Source organism: Rhipicephalus sanguineus, chromosome 5 (assembly GCF_013339695.2).
Source record: "Rhipicephalus sanguineus isolate Rsan-2018 chromosome 5, BIME_Rsan_1.4, whole genome shotgun sequence".
NCBI lineage: Eukaryota > Metazoa > Arthropoda > Arachnida > Ixodida > Ixodidae > Rhipicephalus > Rhipicephalus sanguineus.
In genome coordinates, this window is record NC_051180.1 from 159,514,316 (window position 1) to 159,535,255 (window position 20,940).

The window sequence follows — 20,940 nt, forward strand, 5'->3', positions numbered from 1 at the left end:
CAGTCCATCAGGCGTAACGATATGCCGTCGTTTCCTTGTCAGCTGCGTGCATCGGAATTTGCCAGTAACCTGATCGTAGATCAACAGAAGAAAAGTAGGAAGCGGAATGCAGGCAATCAATGGCGTCATCGATGCGCGGCAGCGGATAGACATCTTTCTTGGTAACAGAATTCAGGCGGCGGTAGTCAACGCAGAATCTCCACGTACCATCCTTTTTCTTAACTAGAATGACGGGAGCGGCCCAGGGACTCGCCGATTCCTGAATTATCCCCTTTTCCAGCATCTCTTGGACTTGCTCGTCGATGATTTTGCGCTCTGATGGTGCCACTCGGTAAGGCTTCTGCCGTATGGGATGAGCCGACTCGGTGTGGATCTGATGACGTATCCGGGACGCTGGAATGGAGGGCGTTTGGCTATCTTTACAAAAATCGAACACTTTTGAATGCTTAGAGAGAACGTCGAGCAGTGTATGTCGTTCGCCTTGGCCAAGCGACTTGCTGATCATTTGTAGCAATTTGGAATCCTCTGAACCTTGCGAATCTGGGCGTCCATTCTGGTCTGTAGCATCAACAAGCGCAACCAGCGTCGTAGACGATTCAGGTTTAAAGAATGCAAGTTTCATGCCGGCTGGCAAAACTGCAGGCTCCATGGAACTGTTCATTGTCCACACACCTGCTCGTCCATCAAGAACAGACACCACGCAATGGGGAATTAGAATGTTCTTCTTCAGACAGGCCAAAGGAATCGGTTCGAGTGTGGCGTCAAACATGGCACAGTTGTTACCAGAACAAGTCACGGGAACGCACACGGCAGAAAACGCAGGAACGACTGTGTCCTCGGAGACGAAAAAGATGCAGTCATCACGATAGGAATTCTCTAAGAGCGCAGCTGGAAAAGTACCATGCAGGGAAAGGTGCCCACCTCTGCAGTCAACAGTTGCCCCACACTCACGCAAAAAGTCGATACCCAAAATAACGTCATGTGTAGACCGTGGAATAACCGCAAATTCTGTGCAAAATACCTTGCCACACAAGGAGACGTCCGCAGTACAAAATCCCACTGGACACAACGCGTCACCGCTCACACCACGGAATGTCACACCAGGGCTCAGGCAAAACATCACTTTAGGTCCGAGAAGGTTCTTAAAATTTACACTCATCACAGAGATCGTCACGCCTGTATCTACAAGTGTCATAGTAGGTACCGTATCAACAAGTACGTGAACTCTGTTCTTCAACATAAACGCTGACGGGGGTATATCTGTAGATAGCGCCTGGTATCTCGCGGCCTCACCCCCATTGGCCGCACCGACTAGTTTTCCGGCGGCGGTGACCGCGTGCGTCGCCGTGGCGACGGTGATCGCGGAGCTCGTGGAGCTGGTGGCGGCGTCAAGCTCCGATCAGAAGCCGGCGAGGGGTAGCGGAATCCGGTTGGTGCGCGTGGTGGCCGTGGCGTGTAGAGTGGACGGTCGAAAGGCTGAGAAGGCTGTCGCTGGTATGGACTGTGGTGGTTGCAAAAACGCGCGATGTGACCCGGGACGCCACAGTTGTAGCACACCGGATGTGGTCGAGATACAGGCGGCTGCTCAGAGTAACCACTCCTCTCAGAAGGCATGGAATAGTAGTGCCGCTCTTCAGGGGCACCGTAGCCAAGCGACGTTCGTTGACGGTAACCAGGCGAGCGGAAACGCCGTCCGTAATTGGGTGGTGTGCGATATGAGAACCCAGACTGCCGTGTGCCTCGGTATTCATCGGGATCAGCTGCGTTGACCGATGGCTGCCACGGAGCAAGAGTAGCCGGAGTTCGCGCATGCTCTGGTTCTGTTGCATAGGCCTCCTGAAAGTTGTTGGGGTGATGAGATGTTTGCTGACATCGAAGCAGCTCTTCTCTGACAATCTGCCGTATTGTGAAAGCAAGGTCATTGGGCGACACTGTTTCGACGCTAGCCACAGTTGGGACGTTAGACAAGCGGCCGAATTTCGGAGAGATCCGTCGCATCTTCAGCGATTCAAAGGTACGGCAGTGCTTCATCACGTTAGACACGGTGTTCAGGCTTTCCTTTCCAATTAAGAAATTGTACACGTCTTCGGCTATACCCTTAAGGACGTGTCCAACCTTGTCTTCTTCAGACATCCGAGCATTCACTATCTTGCACAGCTTCAAGATTTCTTCAATGTATGTCGTACATGTCTCTCCTGGAAGCTGTGCCCTCTGAGCCAATGTCTGCTCCGCGCGCTTCTTCTTTGCGTCAGAATCGCCGAAGCACTTCTGCACTTCTTCAACAAAACGGTCCCAAGTCGTAAACATGTCCTCGTGGTTCTCGTACCACATGAGAGCGGTGTCAGTTAGCGAAAACACAACATGCCTGAGCTGCGCTTCCGAGTCCCAGCCGTTGCTCCTGCTAGCCACACGTCGACGTCTTCTTCTGAGGTTCCGCCGAAGTTTGGTGGCACTCGGTAGTAGGGCACGGAACCCGTCGGAGTTGGCGTCGAAGCAGCAGAGGTCTGCTCTTGGGACATTTCGATCGGCGAAGGCGGGAGTCCGGCAAGGCGGCGGCTGCGGCGAAGTTCAGGTAGTGAAGCTTCCGTTGTTGGGTTCGTCGTACCCAGCACCACCCACCAATCTGTTACGTACTCCGGAGTAGCGTAAGGGGTTTTTTTAATGGGCACAGAGACCGCGGAAATCGTAGGAGCCACGTCGTCGTCCTCTTTCTCTACCCGCGCTTCCCTTGTTTTTCACCGACAGTGACACTTCGTATCAATATATATAGTGTGAGCGCGAAAAGTGAATGACTCTTCCTCCTCTTTACATATCATCATCACTTGTGCATCTTCGTCATCTGTATATATCATCATCAATGTGATTTCGGCTCGAGCACGGCTGAATAAAGCGGTTCCTCATAAGTGGTGGAGGTGCTTTTCGATCCTCAAGTCCTCTCGCCTGTTCTCGCTGGAGCTTCGCTCGGGTCGTCGCGTCATACCACCTGCCATGCCCGGTCAAGAAAATCCTGGCTCGTCAGACACCGCCGGCCCTCTCCAGCCTCCACCGCCCGCTCTGCCCATAACCAACCGCCTGCGTGATCCACCTGTGTTCTCTGGTCTTCGAGGGGATGATGTAGAAGATTGGATCCAAAACTACGACCTCGTCAGCGACTTGAACAGGTGGGACAACCCACAGAAGTTGCGCAACGTCCCTTTCTACCTGTCTGACGTCGCGAAAACCTGGTACTGGAACCATCATCCAGATCTTCCAGACTGGGACACGTTCGCGCAGCACCTTCGGCAAATCTTCGGTGCCCCCACAGTTCGAGCTGAAGCAGCTAAGAAGAAGCTCGCTGAACGCATTCAGCTACCCGGTGAGTCATACACCTCGTACATTGAGGATGTACTTGCCTTGTGCAAGCGTGTAAACGCCACCATGTCCCCGACCGACCAAATACGCCACATTATTAAAGGCATCAACACCGTCGCCTTTAACGCACTCGCTACGCAAAATCCTGTCACCACTCAGGATGTAATCACCATTTGCCAGCGACTCGAGGAACTCCAGACTCTTCGCCTATGCTACGATGCCACCGACATTCGTCTTCCTGCGACCCTCGACTTGCGTACGCTGATTCGCGACATCGTTCGTGAAGAGCTTCACGGGCGCTGCTCTTCCTGCGCTACGGAAACTCTACCTTCTGCACAAACCGGCTTGCGAGACATCATTCGCCAAGAGATCGCGGCCGCATCGCGTCTGACGTGTTCCGACGGCCCCTGCGCTCGCCAGGCGCCAACGTACGCTGAAGTTGCGGCGCTCTCTGCTGCCACCACCGTTCCTGGGCCTACACCAGGAGACCACGCGTCTGTGGCTTCGTTGTCCCCGCCGGCGCGTGCACAGCCTTACTACACCGCTCTGCGCCCTCCTCGGCCCATATGTTACTACTGTGGCTATCGAGGACACATATCCCGCTTTTGTCGAAGGCGCCAACAGGACGAGCAACGCGGCTACGTTCCCGACGAACGCCCAGGCATCCGACCGACCACCAGCTACCAACGGACGACCTACCGCTCTTCCTACCATCGTTCACCTTCTCCTCCCTACCGTCCTGATATGGCTGTGAATTCACGCGAGTCTCGTCGCAGGTCACCTTCTCCACGTCGCCGTTCAGTGTCGCCTCTGCGACCCGCCTCCCACGTCACGAACGCCCACTCGGAAAACTCCCCTATGCAGTTTTAGGAGGGGAAACTGCATTTACCGGACAGCCAACAATTCCTCCAGAGCGACCATCAAACTTGTTAGTAGTGTTTGTAGAAGGTGTACGCGTCGAGGCTCTCGTGGACACTGGCGCTGCCGTTTCGATTATTCGTGCTGATTTTTGTTCCCGCCTTCGCAAAGTGACCACGCCTTACTGCGGCCCACCTCTCCGTGCAGCGACCAACTCTATCATTCGTCCATTGGCACAGTGCACGGTTCGCGTCTGCATAGATGGCATTCGTCATCACATTGTGTTTGCGGTATTTCGTGAGTGCACCCACGAACTGATTTTGGGGTGGGATTTCTTATCTTCTGCGTCTGCTTCCATATCTTGTGATCAGCGCCTCATACATCTGAATGCCACTGACTCTTCTTCGCCTGAACACGAAGGACGCATTCGACTTGTCGCCAGCTCAGATTATGTTCTTCGACCATCTATGGAAGAGATTATAAGCGTTAATTCCAACGACATTGTGGATGGTGATGTCCTCATTCTTCCTTACGGCCATACCCTGTCTCGAGGCATTGTGATAATTCCAGGCCTTATTCGCTTCTCTGACGGCTCTGCCTTCCTTACCGCTTTAAATCAAACCCCCGAATCTTTACTGCTGCCCCGTGGATCAACCGTCACTTGCGCGGTCGACACTCATCCCGTTGCGATTGTTGCCCTTCCGAGCCAAGAACTACCAGAGTCAACTTCGCCGCCACTCAATGCCTCTTCCACACCTTTGTTGGCAACCATAAGCCCTGACCTAACACCTGCACAGAGTCAAGATTTGCTCGCCCTATTGAACCGCCATCGTTCTTTGTTTGACGTGAATTCGCCCGTCCTCAGCATGACTACCGCCGCTACCCACAGCATTCAAACTGACGGCTCCCGTATTATCCACCGGCGCCCATATCGCGTGTCTCTCGCAGAGCGCAAGATCATCGAGGACAACGTCTCGGACATGCTACGACGAAACATCATACGTCCTTCCTCGAGTCCCTGGTCATCCCCAGTTGTTCTAGTACAAAAGAAAGATGGCACAGTTCGTTTCTGCGTCGATTACCGTGCACTAAACAAAATAACGCGCAAAGATGTTTATCCTCTGCCACGGATCGACGACGCACTGGATTCATTACATGGCGCCGAGTATTTTTCTAGCCTTGACCTCAGATCAGGCTACTGGCAAATACCGATGTCGGAGTCTGACAAAGAGAAGACCGCCTTTTCCACCCCAGATGGCCTCTACGAGTTTAATGTGATGCCTTTTGGGCTTTGTAATGCGCCCGCTACCTTCGAACGCATGATAGACAGCGTACTGCGTGGTCTGAAATGGAAAACATGTCTCTGCTATCTCGACGACATAGTAGTGTTTTCATCCACGTTCTCGCAACATCTGCGACGTCTTGAGGAAGTCCTCACCTGCCTCGCAAAAGCCGGCCTACAGATCAATACGAAAAAATGTAGCTTTGCCAGCAAGACAATTAAGGTTCTCGGCCACTTGGTCAGCAAAGAAGGCATTCGGCCGGACCCTGAGAAGCTTGCCGCCGTTCTCAACTTTCCCCGGCCACAGCGTCAAAAAGACCTGCGCAGCTTTCTTGGGTTGGCTTCTTACTTCCGGCGCTTCATACGCGACTTCGCAGCACTTGCGTCTCCGCTCCATCAACTCCTCGCAAGTAACGCGCCCTTTGTTTGGTCCGAAGACTGCGAGAGTTCTTTCCTGGCGTTAAAGCAAGCCCTTACGTCCGATCCGGTACTGTGCCACTTCGACCCCGACGCACCCACCATCCTTCACACTGACGCTAGCAGTCATGGTTTAGGTGCCGTTCTCCTGCAGCGTGACAACATCTCGCGCGAACGCGTCGTTGCTTACGCTAGTCGTGCTCTCACCGTTGCAGAAAAAAACTACACCATCACTGAGCAGGAGTGCCTTGCTGTTGTTTGGGCAGTACAAAGATAACCAACCATCGTCGCTCCAAAACGACACCGCATTTCCAGTCGCAGCGCTAAGTTGGCTATCATCCGGCACCCCATCCGTCCTCGTTTCGCACCAACGTGTCGACCCTTACTGCCGCACTATTGTTGAACGCATCAACGGCTCTTCTCCTCCTCCAAACGCCCGACTCCGTCGACAACTCAGACAATTCAAGCTTAACGGTGGTGCTTTATATCGCTATGTTTACCACCCCGATGGAAACAAATGGGTCCCAGTCGTACCACGTTCTCTCCAACGTGAGGTTCTGGAAGCATTTCACGATGATCCAACCGCCAGTCATCTAGGCTATCATAAAACTTACGACAAAATACGAAGTCGCTGCTCCTGGCCTGGCCTTTCTTCAGCCGTAGCCAATTATGTCGCCTCCTGTGTCCATTGCCAACGGCGAAAGCGACCAACGACTGCTCCTGCTGGCTTAATGCAACCACTTCCCTGTCCCGCCTTGCCTTTTGAAGTCGTCGGAATAGACTTGTACGGCCCTCTTCCTACAACATCGAGTGGGAATCGTTGGATTGTCACGGCCGTTGACCATCTGACCCGCTACGCGGAAACCGCCTCTCTACAATCTGCGACTGCGACTGACGTCGCCGATTTCTTTCTGCGCAACATCTTTTTACGCCATGGAGCCCCACGCGTTCTCCTCAGCGATCGCGGCAAAGTCTTCTGTCTTCTATTGTTGACCAAGTTTTGCGTGCCTCCAACACCATTCACAAGACAACATCTAGTTACCATCCGCAGACAAACGGATTGACAGAACGCTTTCATCGGACCCTCTCGGACATGATCTCAATGTACATCCACCCCGACCACACGAACTGGGATGCAATCCTGCCCTTCGTGACATTCGCTTACAATACGGCGACGCAACGCACTACCGGCTTTTCTCCATTTTTCCTCGTCCATGGCCGCTCCCCGAGTTTCGCCCTGGACGTCTCGTTCCTTTCGGCACCTGCACCCTCAACAGCTCCTTTCTCTGAACAATTTTTGTCTCGCCTCGCACACTGCCGTCACCTGGCCCGTGTTAACACCGGCCTTTCCCAGGAAACTCGAAAGGCTCTCTATGACTCGTCTCGGCGTGTTGTGACTTTTTCCCCTGGAGACGAAGTTCTTCTCTGGACTCCACTGCACGTTCCCGGCTTATGCGACAAGTTCACCAGTCGTTTTATCGGACCGTACACGGTCGTCGAACAGACATCCCCTGTTAATTACCGCGTGTGCCCTCTTAGCACTCCATCTGATCACCGTTGCCGTGGGACAGAGATAGTGCATGTATCTCGTTTAAAGCCTTATACCCGACGCATTTCATAGTACTCTCAGGCGGCCAGGCGGCCGCTTCCGTCGCGCGAGGGAATTAGTGTGAGCGCGAAAAGTGAATGACTCTTCCTCCTCTTTACATATCATCATCACTTGTGCATCTTCGTCATCTGTATATATCATCATCAATGTGATTTCGGCTCGAGCACGGCTGAATAAAGCGGTTCCTCATAATATATATATATATATATATATATATATATATATATATATATTATATATATATATATATTATATATATATATATATATATATATATATATATATATTTGTGGAATGGAAACCAGCATGTATAGGAACCGTATGATTGCGTTGCTGTGGGAGAGAGAACGAGAAAAAGATAATCAGAAAGAATGAGAGAGAAAGAAAGAGAGAAATAGAGAGAGGGAAAGAGAGCCACAACTTGGCGTTCCTAGGCTTAACCGCATATCTATAAGCTAGGATTGGCTGATATGCTAAGAAGGGCCGTCCAGCTCCGCTGCTCCTTCAGGCTTGGCACCACCAATGCGAAACTGCGCTAACTTCTTTTTTTTTGTTTTTTTTCAGTAGAATGTCGAGTGATTTGAAATAATGTTGTGTAAGTTTGACGCATTTACTGACAGTCCTTCATAAGTCGCTCCTTAAAGGGCCTCTGCAACACTTTTTCTGCATGGTAAGAAAAAAGCTGCAGATTGGTAGTCGAGGCTCCTGCGAACATGTGAGCCAAACATTATAGCGAAGCCTGCGGCCTGGAAGTTGCAATTGATTCTCAAAGTCCGCTAGAAATCGATCTCTCTTGACAAATGATGCTATAAACCCAAATTACCCCGCTGTAACCCCTAAGTCCACGGCCATTGGCTGACTTTAGCATCGTGAGCTGCACAGTTACTGCGGCCACCGCTGGAGGCCGCCACGTTCCCGCGCCCTCACTCGCGATCACACTGAATATAAGCCGCGCATTCGAAGAAAAAAAAGTGCTCAAGCTAATCACGCGCGCTGATGAACGGACGCATCTTCTTGCCCTCTTGTCATCCCCCCCCCCCCCCCCGCGTAGCTTTCAGCGCACTCACTGGTACGAAAGGTGAGAGAAAGTGCTTAAAGCGCGTGACCAATCCCTGTAACTCCGCTTGTACTTGACGGATTCTAAAAAAAATTTTGCTATAGTCGACCTCTGAGGCGATAAAATTTTTAATGAAGCCGTTTGATGATTGCTTGGAAAAGTATTGCATGGTTCCTTTAAGGGATTAGTTGCGTGGAGGTGATTTATGTGCATTTTCCAAATGCCATGACATCCACATGACATCCGTATGCTGCTGACTGCAGCCTGTGTGATCTCTTGAAGATTTGCGGCGCATCATGAGCCTCTCGGAGAATAGTGCTGAGCGGCTCCACTATTTCAAGGAATGGACGAGACAGACCCGGCGTTTCGGGCAAGCCTTCTCCGAGATACTGCGGATTATCAGCGCAGAAAGCAAGTTGAACGGTAACGACGCACGTTGACAGAGATGTGCGCAGGAAACGGAGCTAACGTTCTATTTTCCTTTTTTCTTGCCATCTATCCTTTCAGGTTTTAAGAGCGCAGCGGATTATGTCATGAATTCTTACGAATGGCCGACGTTCAGGGAAGATACAGATGCTTTTTGGAACGAACTTCTTCCACTCTATCGGCGCATGCATGCTCTGGTGAGAGCAAGGCTGACCAAAAAGTACGGATCCAAGCGTGTGGTTCCCGCGTATCCCATAGACGTTCACTTCCTGGGTAAGCTGTTATGACGTTTATTCATGGTTAAAGTTGTAACTGCTCCGCTCGCCTAAACACTGCGATACGATCACCGAGATTGAACGCGTTAATTGGCGAGATAAGAATTAGTGCCTATCGCCTTTTCTTTCTAATTCGTTTCCTAGGCTTCATTTGTCTTGAAGGAAGATGGAACAACAGTTCAAGAACATGTAAAAAAAAGTCCGACAACATATAACCCCATAACTACAAGCCCCGGTTACTATATACGTCGTAAAGTGTGGCATATGAAAGGCTGTTTTCAATTTGTTCGTGGGCCACAGTTATTCAGCACCCAACTTGAAACCTCAAGCTACTCAGTTGCAAACTATCTTTCATTGCTCCGCCACGGTGGTCTAGTGGTTATGGCGCTCGACTGCTGACCCGTAGGTCGCGGGATCAAATCCCGGCCGTGGCGGCTGCATTTTCGATGGAGGCGAAAATGTTTGAGGCCCGTGTACTTAGATTTAGGTGCACGTTAAAGAACCCCAGGTGGTCGATATTTCCGGAGCCCTCCACTACGGCGTCTCTCATAATCATAGCGTGGTCTTGGGACGTTAAACCCCAGTTATTATTAAACTATCGTTCATCATCATCTGCGACAACGCGAAGGCCGTTCTCAGGGGTAACACTTTTGAGGGGTGTGAACTATATCTTTCACAAGACGACTACAACTGCGCGCGCAGATTTCCTTACTATAGTTCCATTTCTTAACGTTTCATTTAGTAAATGGTTAACACTATTTTCAGGGCATGGTCGATACAGCGATGACTACTACAGCCGTTCTAGTAAATAGTTATGTATGGCTTGGTCATGCCTGATAGATGTGCATGCAGGAGCTGTAGAGTGCAAATTACTAATGCCCTGCAATTTCAACTATCTCTTTAGACACGCAGGGTTACTTGACAAGCACAGCGGCGGATTTGACAGACCCTTTCATGACGTCAACCTGGAACGACGAACACATTCCCACAAACTCGAAGGTATGCACAGTTCTGTTCAGCGTTGACCTCACTTGAACTGCCATGTTGGAAGACTAGCACGGTGTACCGCTGAGTTTGTGATGTCACCTTAATCAGTACTTCGCATGCAAGTTCTTTCGTTATTCATGTACTGAGGTCTTTAACGTTCCAGCCGTGTCGTTATGACATTGAAGCAGGTTAACCGCAATGTGATTCTACTGCCTTCACGTCATTACAGCCACCGTGCTGGGGTAGAGGTACGTTAAGAAGCTGCGCCCATGACGTCAAGTGCAAGCTATCAATAGCCATAGCTATCAACTGGCCATTGTTCTTGCGAGTCACTCGTGTAATGATACATATTTTAATCACAGCGGTGTCACACTTTCGGTTGACAGCGTCCATTGATTTAGGGATTGATGTGAACATGTGCTGTTTTGTTTTTCTTGGTTTTCAGAGGAAAAATATTAGTGAAATCGAAGCATTCAAGGAAGCGGAGACGTTCTACGTTTCCCTCGGATTGCCAAAGCTGCCAAAACGTTTCTGGACAAAGTCACTGATTCAGTCGCCGGCGTCGATGGATGGCGATTCCGCGTGTCAAGCGTCTGCTTGGGACTTCTGCGATGGACAAGATTACAGGTAGTGTAGTGCCATACCATGTAAGTGCCCGAGACGGGCAAATATATTACAACACGCTAAAATGAAACGAAGGATGTAAAAGTGCTCAGCAGTCAGCGAAAAGAACCGCAATCGCCCTAGAAGACTTGTACTGTCGCTTACGCGAATGCTTTGCCGAATATTTTCCATTAGATTACTATCAGCACAGCTTATCCAATTTGTATCATTACGCCAATCATCGCCTCACAATTCAGTTGTGTGAGATCATGCTTCTATTATATCGTTGCCTGTGTACTTGCGGTAAGAACAACGACCTGCGGCCATGGTGAACACAGGCAGGACTGCCAAAGGATGGTAGCTGCTTTGAAGCATGTTGTTATCTATTTAGGCACGTTATGCTGTATCACAACTACAGAAAAAAACACAAATATGCGACGTATAAAGAACATGGCAGTTAAGGTACACATGTAGACAAGTTATTATTTCACCATTGCTAACTGAACGCGGAACATAAAACAGTGTGTCAAACGCGGCAGTGTTTTCGCAAATGTGGTCGCACGTACTACGTGTAGTTAGCGCAGTTAGGCGAATTTTGGCACAATTGAGTAATTAGAAGGTTGATTTGTTCCGCAGATTAATGTTCAAGGTGTCTTCCTTGCTGCGTCCCGGCACCACCGAGAAAAAAAAGCCGCGTGCACATCCATGTAGTCTATCACTCAAGATGCTATGTGGCTGCCAGTCTGATGGCCCTCGCTGTAAATTAACTTATGCGATCGTTTCAAAGGGTTGTTTGCGTGTTCTGCTAATTGCGAAGACTGTTTAACGCTTTTCTTGAGGCAATTATTGCGTCACCAGGTAAGCACAGTTGATAGAAGGAGGGGCTTTGTTTTGACTGACGTGCGCCACAAAATGTGAAGTACATGAGTCAATCAGTACACTTGCAGGAAATTACCTCGCTGCTACTAAGCCATACATTAGTTGCTATGTGCGAAATTTAGCAGAATTTCGGTTATTTGGTGATCCGCTATCGTACATCTACAGCGCGAAGCTCAAGGGTGCAGGTTGGAAAGTTTGAGTGCAGTCCCTCTCTTGTCTCCGTTTCAGATCAATACCTTCGGCCCGTACAATTAACTTACGATATCTACAATATTTTCTCGTTATCCGGGAAAAACAATATATACGACACCGATTTTAGGCAAACAGAAGATGGACACCATGTTTTGGTTAAGTGAGGGCAATCTTTCATATGCGCAGTGTAATTAAATACGTAAAACATCGCTAATTTGAAACAGGATAGCTTAAAACAGAGCTGTTTTGCAAGGATCGCACAAATCGGCCCTCTGTGCACGGGAATTAGCACTTGTCGCATGCGCGCCTCTTTCACCGTAACCGTCAGGGCGCAGTTTTCACACTAAGTTTTAAAATGTGTGTTTTAATAATATCTTGGCTTTTACGTCCCGCGAACACCGCAGTGTAGGGCTCCGGAAATTCTGACCACCTGGGGTTCTTTTACGTGCACCTAAATCTAAGTACACGGGCCTCAAACATTTTCGCCTCCATCATAAATGCAGCCGCCGCGGTCGGGATTCTATCCCGTGACCTTCGGGTCAGCCGTCGAGCGCCGTAACCACTAGACCACCGTGGCGGGGCTAAAATGTGTATTTGCAATCTGAAAGAGCCATAGGTCATAAAAATTCGGCAGATCCCACGTACCGCGGGAATCGATGTTATGCGAAGCATGTGCGGGATGGTGACTTTGGCGTAATTTTTCACATTGAGCGAAACGTTACGGAATGCGCTAGAGCAATGTGGTAGTGGTATACGCACACTCATGTCTTGAAGAGTTGCATATGCATTATATAACCAGTTGTTGACAGTTGCGTAACGATGCCAACAGCAACATGACTGTTATCAACACCAGACGCGCTAAGCTGATATGTAGCGTGTATATTCTTGAATACAGATAGCCCGAATCCTAACAAGCCAAAGAAGGAACACAGATGCGCAGGACAGGCGTTAATCGCAACTAAGCTTCATTCAGGAGAGTTTTCCCTAGATATATACACAGCCGAGTGGCACGCGTAGGTGCACTGCACATACGTTACAGTCACAGTTGCAGTTATGCTTACACTTGTTCGTTATGACGGAGAACGCAGGCGCGCGCACGCAAAACGAACACACGTACGCACGCACGAACCCGTGTGCACGTGTGAAAGGGGTTCTTGGCAGTTCTTAAAGAAGGTCATCGTCACCGTGATCAGTGAGCCCCAGCAGCTGGACCGGACTTGTTATACGTATCCGTTCATGATCGCGGCTACGAGGGGTCTAAGTGCAGTGAAGTGCGAGGTATAGTACAGCTGGTGGAAATCCTAGATGCCTCTTACGATGACATTATCTATGATGCTTCCTGTCCTGGACGAGGCAGCGAGGTCTTTTGATGCTCTGCCCACATCCAAGCCGTCTTTCACGCAGTATAAGGACCAGGCGTTGTTGGGTCTTGATAAATCAATGTTGAAGTCGCCGATAATGATGAGAGGCCTGGTTCTCTCGGCAGATTTATTGTAGGAAACAATGATCCCAGTTTTTGCGTAAGCCACGTGGTCCACGTTGCGGACCACGTGGACGAGTGGATGGTAGTTGAGCGTCTTCCAGGGCCGTTCTGTCTTCAGCTTCCTCACTTTCCTTGCGTCCGCCGCGATGGTGTAACGGTTACGGTGCTCGGCTGCTGACCCAAAGGTCGCGAGTTCGATCCCGGCATCGGCGGTCGAATTTCGATGAAGGCAAAATGCTAGATGCCCGTGTACTGTGCGATCTCGGTACACGTTATAGAATACCAGATGGCCAAAATTTCCGGAGCCCTCCGCTACGGCGTCTCTCATAATCAAATCGTGGTTTTGGGACATAAACCCCCAACAATTATTATTATCACTTTCCTTGCGTGTCAATGTGTGTGTGTTCACGGTTACTGTGTTGGTTCAGACTCTGTATCACCTGTGGCACATACCCGCAGAACATGAACTCTGGTATGCGGGTATGTGCCACACGTGACTGAGAGAAAGGGTTTCATGACGTACGCGACAGGTATTTTGCGTTATTCATGTGATGACCAGTGGATTGTGTTCGTCATGCGCTGGTCTCCTGCTATGCCAATTTTGGTATACTACAAGTTATGGAGACGACCTTGAGAGCGCCCAGACGTAGGCGGCTAGATAGATAGATAGATAGATAGATAGATAGAAACGGCCAAAGTGCCTGAGGTTCGCTAAGAAATGCTTCGCATTTAAAAAAATTTGGAGCTCACACAGACTCAGTCATGAAATAGATTTTGCCCTTAGGGCTCACTCGGACTCAGACTCACTAAAACCTTTTCAACCGAACTCACTTGGACTCAAACTCACCAAAATATTACTCACTCGGGCTTACTCGGACTCACGGCTCGATCGTAGTCTGAGTGAGTCGACTCGTGAGTTCGTTAGCGTATAATTATCATTTCCGACCATGGTGTCAGTGCTCTTTCACAGCATCTCGTATAAGCGGTGCTCTACTTGGCCTGTTTCAATCTCGTACTTTCTGATACGAGTTATGAGGGGTTCGGATCCAGTAACGATATTTCGTTGCGATAGCATTTATATGGACAGTCTCGGCTGATTTTTGCCGTCGCCGCCGTCATGCACCGTATATATATATATATATATATATATATATATATATATATATATATATATATATATATATATATATATATATATATATATATATATATATATATATATATATATTGTAAGAAAGAAGAGCACAGAGACAACGCCCTTGCTGCAGGCCGGCTGTTCTTATTCTCTCCCTCGTCTTTTTCTTCCTCGTGCTGGTCAAGCACGCGGGCCCAAGCTAGGCCGCTGCTCATCGTCATGACTCTCGGCCATGACTGCGAAAGATCAAAGCCGCCGACAATGTCTCTGGTGGCCGATGCTGGCTGTGTCGCTGTGGTCGGTCGCTACAACGCTGGGGCTTGGCTTGGTGCTTTGCCGATGACGCTTCTGGTGGGCGGCATTGACTACATCTCGGTGGTCTGTGCCGGCCACGCTGCAATTTGGTTCGGGGTTGCTCCATACGTGGATCTGGAGGACGAGACCGACTGTATGGCGGTGGTGGGTCTCGGCCACTCAGTAACATTTTGTGGACAGCTGCCATACATACATCTGGCGGTGGGCTTCGGCTGTGTCGCGGAGTAAGCGGTGGGCGCGGCACGGCCAAAGAAGCTTGCCGGAACAGCATCCGAGAACACACACCCGGTGCCTTGGCTGGGGGCTCTAGTGCAGGTTTTTTTTGGGAAAGAAGATGGTATTTCAATGGGCTCTGGGATAATCCACAGGGTAGCATTCTCGCGCTTGTCCCGGAGAACCTTTTCACTCAATGTGAAGTGATGTGGCGCGAATTTGGTCAAGGAATGCTCTGGAAGCGGCTCCGGTGGGTCTGTGAGCACAGTGGTGTGTGCAATGAGATCTTCCGGTACACTCGCGAAAGGCGCGCCAGACACCAGAGGTGCTGGCACCTGCGCGAAGGTGGTCGTGGTCTCTGGCAACGTCGCGGAATTCGAGATCCTTGGCGGAAAACCCTGCTCGCGGCCGGTGTCGTCTGCCGAGCGGCCTTCTGCGTTGCTCTCGTTGGAGATGTTGCTGCGAGTGTCTTCAGCGCCGAGGTTGTGTCCCTCATGAAACTCGTCATCGAGCACAGCGATGGATGCCTTGGGCTCTTCCGGCGCCTGCACCGTAGGCGTGTGAAGCACGACAGGAGCTGGTGTCTGTGTGTGCCCGAGCGAAGGCGAATCTGGGGCCGGCTCCCTCCAACTGCGCTGGACGAGGAGTGGTCTCGGCCTCTCTCAGTGATGTTAAGATGTCGTGTACCGGCGCAGAGGTGTAGACCAGCAGTGGAGTGCAGGACCGGCGTCCAACGTCAGTTTCAGGGCAGTCCGAGAGGGTTTCTGTCGTGGGGCTCGAGGGCACCGAAGCCCCATCGAGCTGGTGCCCCAGATGAGCTCGATGCCCGAGAGAGGGCACGTTGGTGAAGGGCACAGCTACATCATAGAAGCGCTCTGCCTCGCGATCTCGGGCGGAGGGCAGGTTTGTGCGGCAGGCGAGAACCCGGAGTTCCCCGACGACAAGCGGTCGAGCTGACGAGACAGTTCCGTCAGGACACGTAATAGTTCCTCGTCGTTGACGTTTGAGGCGCCGGGTGAGCAATGGGCGGAGTTCGCGGAGTACGCGGCGTTCCCAGTGGTCACTCCGGCGGGATCCATGGCCAAGGACGCGTGAACGGCGTCCCTTGTCGTGAACAGGTATCGGTAAAGTGGTGTCGAGCCGCCGAGGAGGCCTAGGCGCCGTCCCCGAACGGTGGTTGCAGCGGCGGCAGGTGAGCAGGTGCCGAGGAGACCTGGACGTCGTCCTCAACTCGCGCTTACTGCGGCTGCTCGTTGGCGGGTGCCATGGACGAGGAAGCGCGTAAGCTTACGGTTCGATGGTCGTAGACTGCGCCATTGTAAGGAAGAAGAGAACAGAGACAACGCCCTTGCTGCAGGCCGGCTGTTCTTATTCTCTCCCTCGTCTTTCTCTTCCTCGTGCTGGTCAAGCACGAGGGCCCAAGCTAGGCCGCTGCTCATCGTCATGACAATATATATATATTATAAAGACGTTTATTAGCGGGCACTCGGCGACGATAAACGACTGCGACAGTCAAGGCGGGGTGCCGACTCTGAGCGCGAGGAGCGTGCTGTCCCAGAAGAGCGGAAGAGGACGACCCACTAGTAAGCGCTCGAGAGGGCGACCCATTAGAGGCTTCCAACGCTTCGCTACAATTACCCCGGGTACGAAAAGGGAGCCGCCTGGCGACCTAACTGCTTGTCACTATGAGCGGGTCATGGTAGGGTTTCAGGCGCTCCACGTTGACAATGTCGCGCCCTCGACGGCGCATGTCCGAAGATGGTTCAAGGGGTTCGATCACGTAGTTGACCGGGGACGTGCGTTCGACGACACGGTAGGGGCCGTCGTATTTCGGCAGTAGTTTTGAAGAGAGGCCAGGTGCAGTGGTAGGGACCGAGAGCCATACGAGTGCTCCAGGGAGGAACGTGGGCGCAGAAGTGGTGTTGTCACCGCGAATGCTCTTCTGCCGCTCTTGGTCATTCGTAGTAAATGTCTTGGCAAGCTCCCGACACTCCTCAGCGAGTCTTGCTGTGGCAGAAATAGGCGCACACTCAGACGGGTCCGGCTTGTAGGGAAGGATTGTGTCGATCGTGTGCGACGGGTGCCTGCCGTACAATAAGAAAAAGGGCGAGAAACCAGTAGTGCTCTGCGGGGCGGTATTATAGGCGTAGGTGACAAAAGGCAGAATGGCATCCCAATTTGTGTGATCGGCGGCGACGTACATCGAGAGCATGTCGCCGAGCGTGCGGTTAAAGCGTTCGGTGAGGCCATTCGTCTGCGGGTGGTAAGCAGTAGTTTTCCGGTGAACAACGTTGCACTCTTTGAGAATGGCTTCGACGACTTCGGACAAGAAGACACGACCTCGATCGCTGAGCAGCTCCTGGGGTGGACCGTGGCGCAGCATGAATCGGTGCAGCAGGAAGGAGGCAACATCGCGCGCTGTAGCCGCTGGGAGGGCGGCAGTTTCGGCGTATCGCGTAAGGTGGTCAACAGCGACGATGGCCCAGCGGTTACCAGCCGACGTTAGAGGAAGTGGTCCATACAAATCGATGCCAACGCGCCCAAACGGCCGGTCAGGGCAAGGTAGAGGTTGCAGACCTGCCGGCGACAGGTGCGTTGAAGTTTTGCGGCGCTGACAATCGATGCAGGAGCGAACGAACTTCTGCACGTAGCGGTACATCCCTCGCCAAAAGTACCGTTGGCGAATGCGGTGGTAGGTTTTCGATACCCCAGAGTGTGCACACTGCGGGTCAGAGTGGAACGACTCGCATATGTCAGAACGCAGACTGCGGGGTATTACGAGTAGCCACTGGCGGCCGTCGCCGTAATTGCGTCGGTAGAGTAGGTCGTCGCGAACGGCGAAATGGTGCGCTTGACGACGCAATGCGCGAGTGGATGGTGTCGCCGATGGATCACTCAGCAAGGCTATCAGTGAGGCAATCCAGTGATCCTTGCGCTGTTCAGTGGCGATGGTTTGAATATCGATAGACGAAACGGCATTGTGAGACACTGAGCTGGAAGTATTGTCGTCAGGCAAGGGGGAGCGCGAGAGTGCGTCGGCGTCAGCATGCTGGCGTCCGTTGCGGTACAGCACGCGGATATCGTAGTCCTGTAGGCGAAGTGCCCAGCGGGCGAGGCGGCCTGAGGGATCCTTCAATGACGACAACCAGCATAGTGCATGATGGTCGGTGATGACATCAAATGGGCGACCATACAAATAAGGTCGGAATTTCGTAAGGGCCCAGATGATCGCCAGGCATTCCTTTTCGGTGACGGTGTAATTGGTCTCGGCTTTAGTAAGCGTACGACTTGCATATGCCACGACATATTCAGGGAACCCTGGTTTGCGCTGCGCAAGGACAGCGCCAAGGCCAACACCGCTAGCGTCTGTGTGTACCTCTGTAGGGGCCGCAGGGTCGTAGTGGCGTAGTATGGGAGGCGACGTCAACAAACGACGGAGCTTTGCGAAAGCGTCGTCGCACTCCGACGACCACGAATGGAGGGGCCCGTTACTTCCAAGAAGCTTCGTCAGTGGCGATATGATAGTCGCGAAATTTCGAATGAAGCGCCGAAAGTAGGAACACAGTCCTACGAAACTGCGCAGTTCTTTGACGGACGTAGGTTTGGGGAACTCAGTCACGGCCCGAAGCTTGGCGGGATCAGGAAGAATTCCGTCCTTGGACACGACGTAGCCGAGGATTGTCAGCTGCCGTGCTGCAAACCGGCACTTCTTTAGATTCAGTTGCAGACCGGCGTCTCTCAAACGCGTCAAAACATGCCGTAGGCGTTGAAGATGCGTGGAGAAGTCCGGAGCAAACACGACGACGTCGTCGAGGTAGCACAAGCACGTGTGCCATTTCAGGTTGCGCAGAACGGTATCCATCATGCGCTCAAAGGTGGCGGGCGCATTACACAGCCCAAACGGCATGACGTTAAATTCGTACAGGCCGTCGGGCGTGACAAAGGCGGTCTTCGGTCGAGCGTCATCAGCCATAGGTACTTGCCAGTACCCTGAGCGTAAATCGAGAGATGAAAAGAATTCGGCGCCTTGCAAGCTGTCAATCGCGTCGTCTATTCGCGGCAGTGGATACACGTCCTTACGAGTGATCTTGTTGAGTCGTCTGTAGTCCACACAGAACCGCACAGAACCGTCCTTCTTCGCAACAAGAACGACAGGAGACGCCCACGGACTGTTAGAGGGTCGAATGACATCACGTCGAAGCATGTCGTCGACTTGCTCGGTGATTACACGGCGTTCGGCAGGAGATACGCGATATGGACGTTGCCGCAGTGGCAGGTGGTCGCCAGTGTCGATGCCATGCGTAACGGCCGACGTGCGGCCGAGAGAAGTTTGAGCGACATCGAAAGAAGGGCGAAATTCTTCCAACAGGTCCAAAAGCTGGGAACGCTGGACCTGCGTAAGGTTGTCAGCTATGGAGGAACCAAATACGTCAGCGTGTGATGAACCAGACGTCGAAACAGCACTGAGCGTGCTCGAACTTCGGCCGTGCGAATCATCGGGCTCGTCCATAACTTGTGCGTCTTCGAGGGGTTCTACGCTGCCCAGACATTCCCCTCGCACCAACGTAACACTGTACGGGGAGGGGTTGATTACATAAATAGAGGTGCTGCCCTGGGTGACTTGAACGGTCGCGAAAGGCACCAGCAAGCCTTTCCTCGTGCAAACACGGTCATATGGCGAGAGGAGTGCAACGGTGTCGGATAGGCTGGCGCAGTAGACTGACACCGCCGTTGACGAGTTTGCAGGCACTTTTATGTCGTCTTTGACGAGTATCTTGCTCGCAGCCGATGTTTTGACTGTCTGCCGGCGTCAAATTAGAGAATGGTGAGAGCTCTATTTCGGCGGGTGCGCAATGAATTACGGCGTCGTGGCGGGAGAGAAAATCCCATCCGAGGATGACGTCGTGAGAGCATGCAGGAATTATGATCAATTCGACGGCGTACATAGCGTCCTTAATCATGACGCGGGCTGTGCATACCGCTGTAGGGTGAATGCTTTGGGCGCTGGCTGTACGGAGGGAGAGCCCGGAAAGTGGCGTCGTCACTTTTCGCAGTATTCGGCTGAGCTTTGCGTCCATAACGGATACGGCGGCTCCAGTGTCGATAAGGGCAGATGCATGAACACCGTCCACAAAGACGTCTATCACGTTCGATGGGCTTCGCTGAGGGCTTTCGCAGTTCGACAGCATCGCAGCCCTTGCCTCGTGGACTGCGACGACTAGTTTTCCTGGTCTCGTGGGACCAGACGTGGCCGCATCGGTGACAGCGAGCGGCGTCGTGGTGACGGGGAACGGCGGGTAGATGGAGCGGGGCGAGACGTCGGCGACAGTGGCGTAGGTGGGTCGTAATATGGGCGGTTCGCCGGGCTCGTGGCAGGCGACGCGACTCTAGGCGGCTGCACGCGATTGCAATACCGCGCCACGTGGCCGGCGTAACCGCATGCGAAGCATATGGGGCGGTTGTCAGGTGTGCGCCATCGGTTCGCTGGGGCAGGGCCCGCCCATGGTGCAGGACGGGATTGACGGGGCGGCAAGTGATAGGACTGGACGGTGGGCTGCAGTCGTGGCCTGTGCGTGACGTCGGCGCAGGTTACCGGCACATCCGCTTCGAAAGAATGAGGTCGAGCGGAGGCTTCGGCGTAAATGTGTGGGGCAGCCGTAGGGATTGCTGGGGGCGTTCTTGCGACCACTTGGGCGTAACTCAAGGGTGCAGGAGCCGTATGGTGCTGGTGGTACTCGGGCATGACCTCTGCGATTTCTTGCTCAATTGCTCGACGGAGCGGAGGCAGAAGGGTGGTCGACGGCTGTTGGACGTACTGCGGGCGAGCGAAGTCCAGCAGAGAGAATTGGCGCGCGATT

At 52.1% G+C, this 20,940-nt stretch overlaps 1 protein-coding gene across 1 annotated transcript in view; it reads left to right on the forward strand.

Annotated features, from left to right (window-relative positions):
• LOC119394383 (angiotensin-converting enzyme-like) overlaps positions 1 to 20,940 on the forward strand; it is a 100,599-nt gene that overhangs the window by 49,419 nt on the left and 30,240 nt on the right. The window contains exons 4-7 of the mRNA XM_037661680.2: positions 8,857 to 8,997; positions 9,082 to 9,273; positions 10,180 to 10,274; positions 10,708 to 10,889. Coding sequence (XP_037517608.2) covers positions 8,857 to 8,997; positions 9,082 to 9,273; positions 10,180 to 10,274; positions 10,708 to 10,889 — 610 coding nt within the window. The remainder of the gene's footprint in view (positions 1 to 8,856; positions 8,998 to 9,081; positions 9,274 to 10,179; positions 10,275 to 10,707; positions 10,890 to 20,940) is intronic.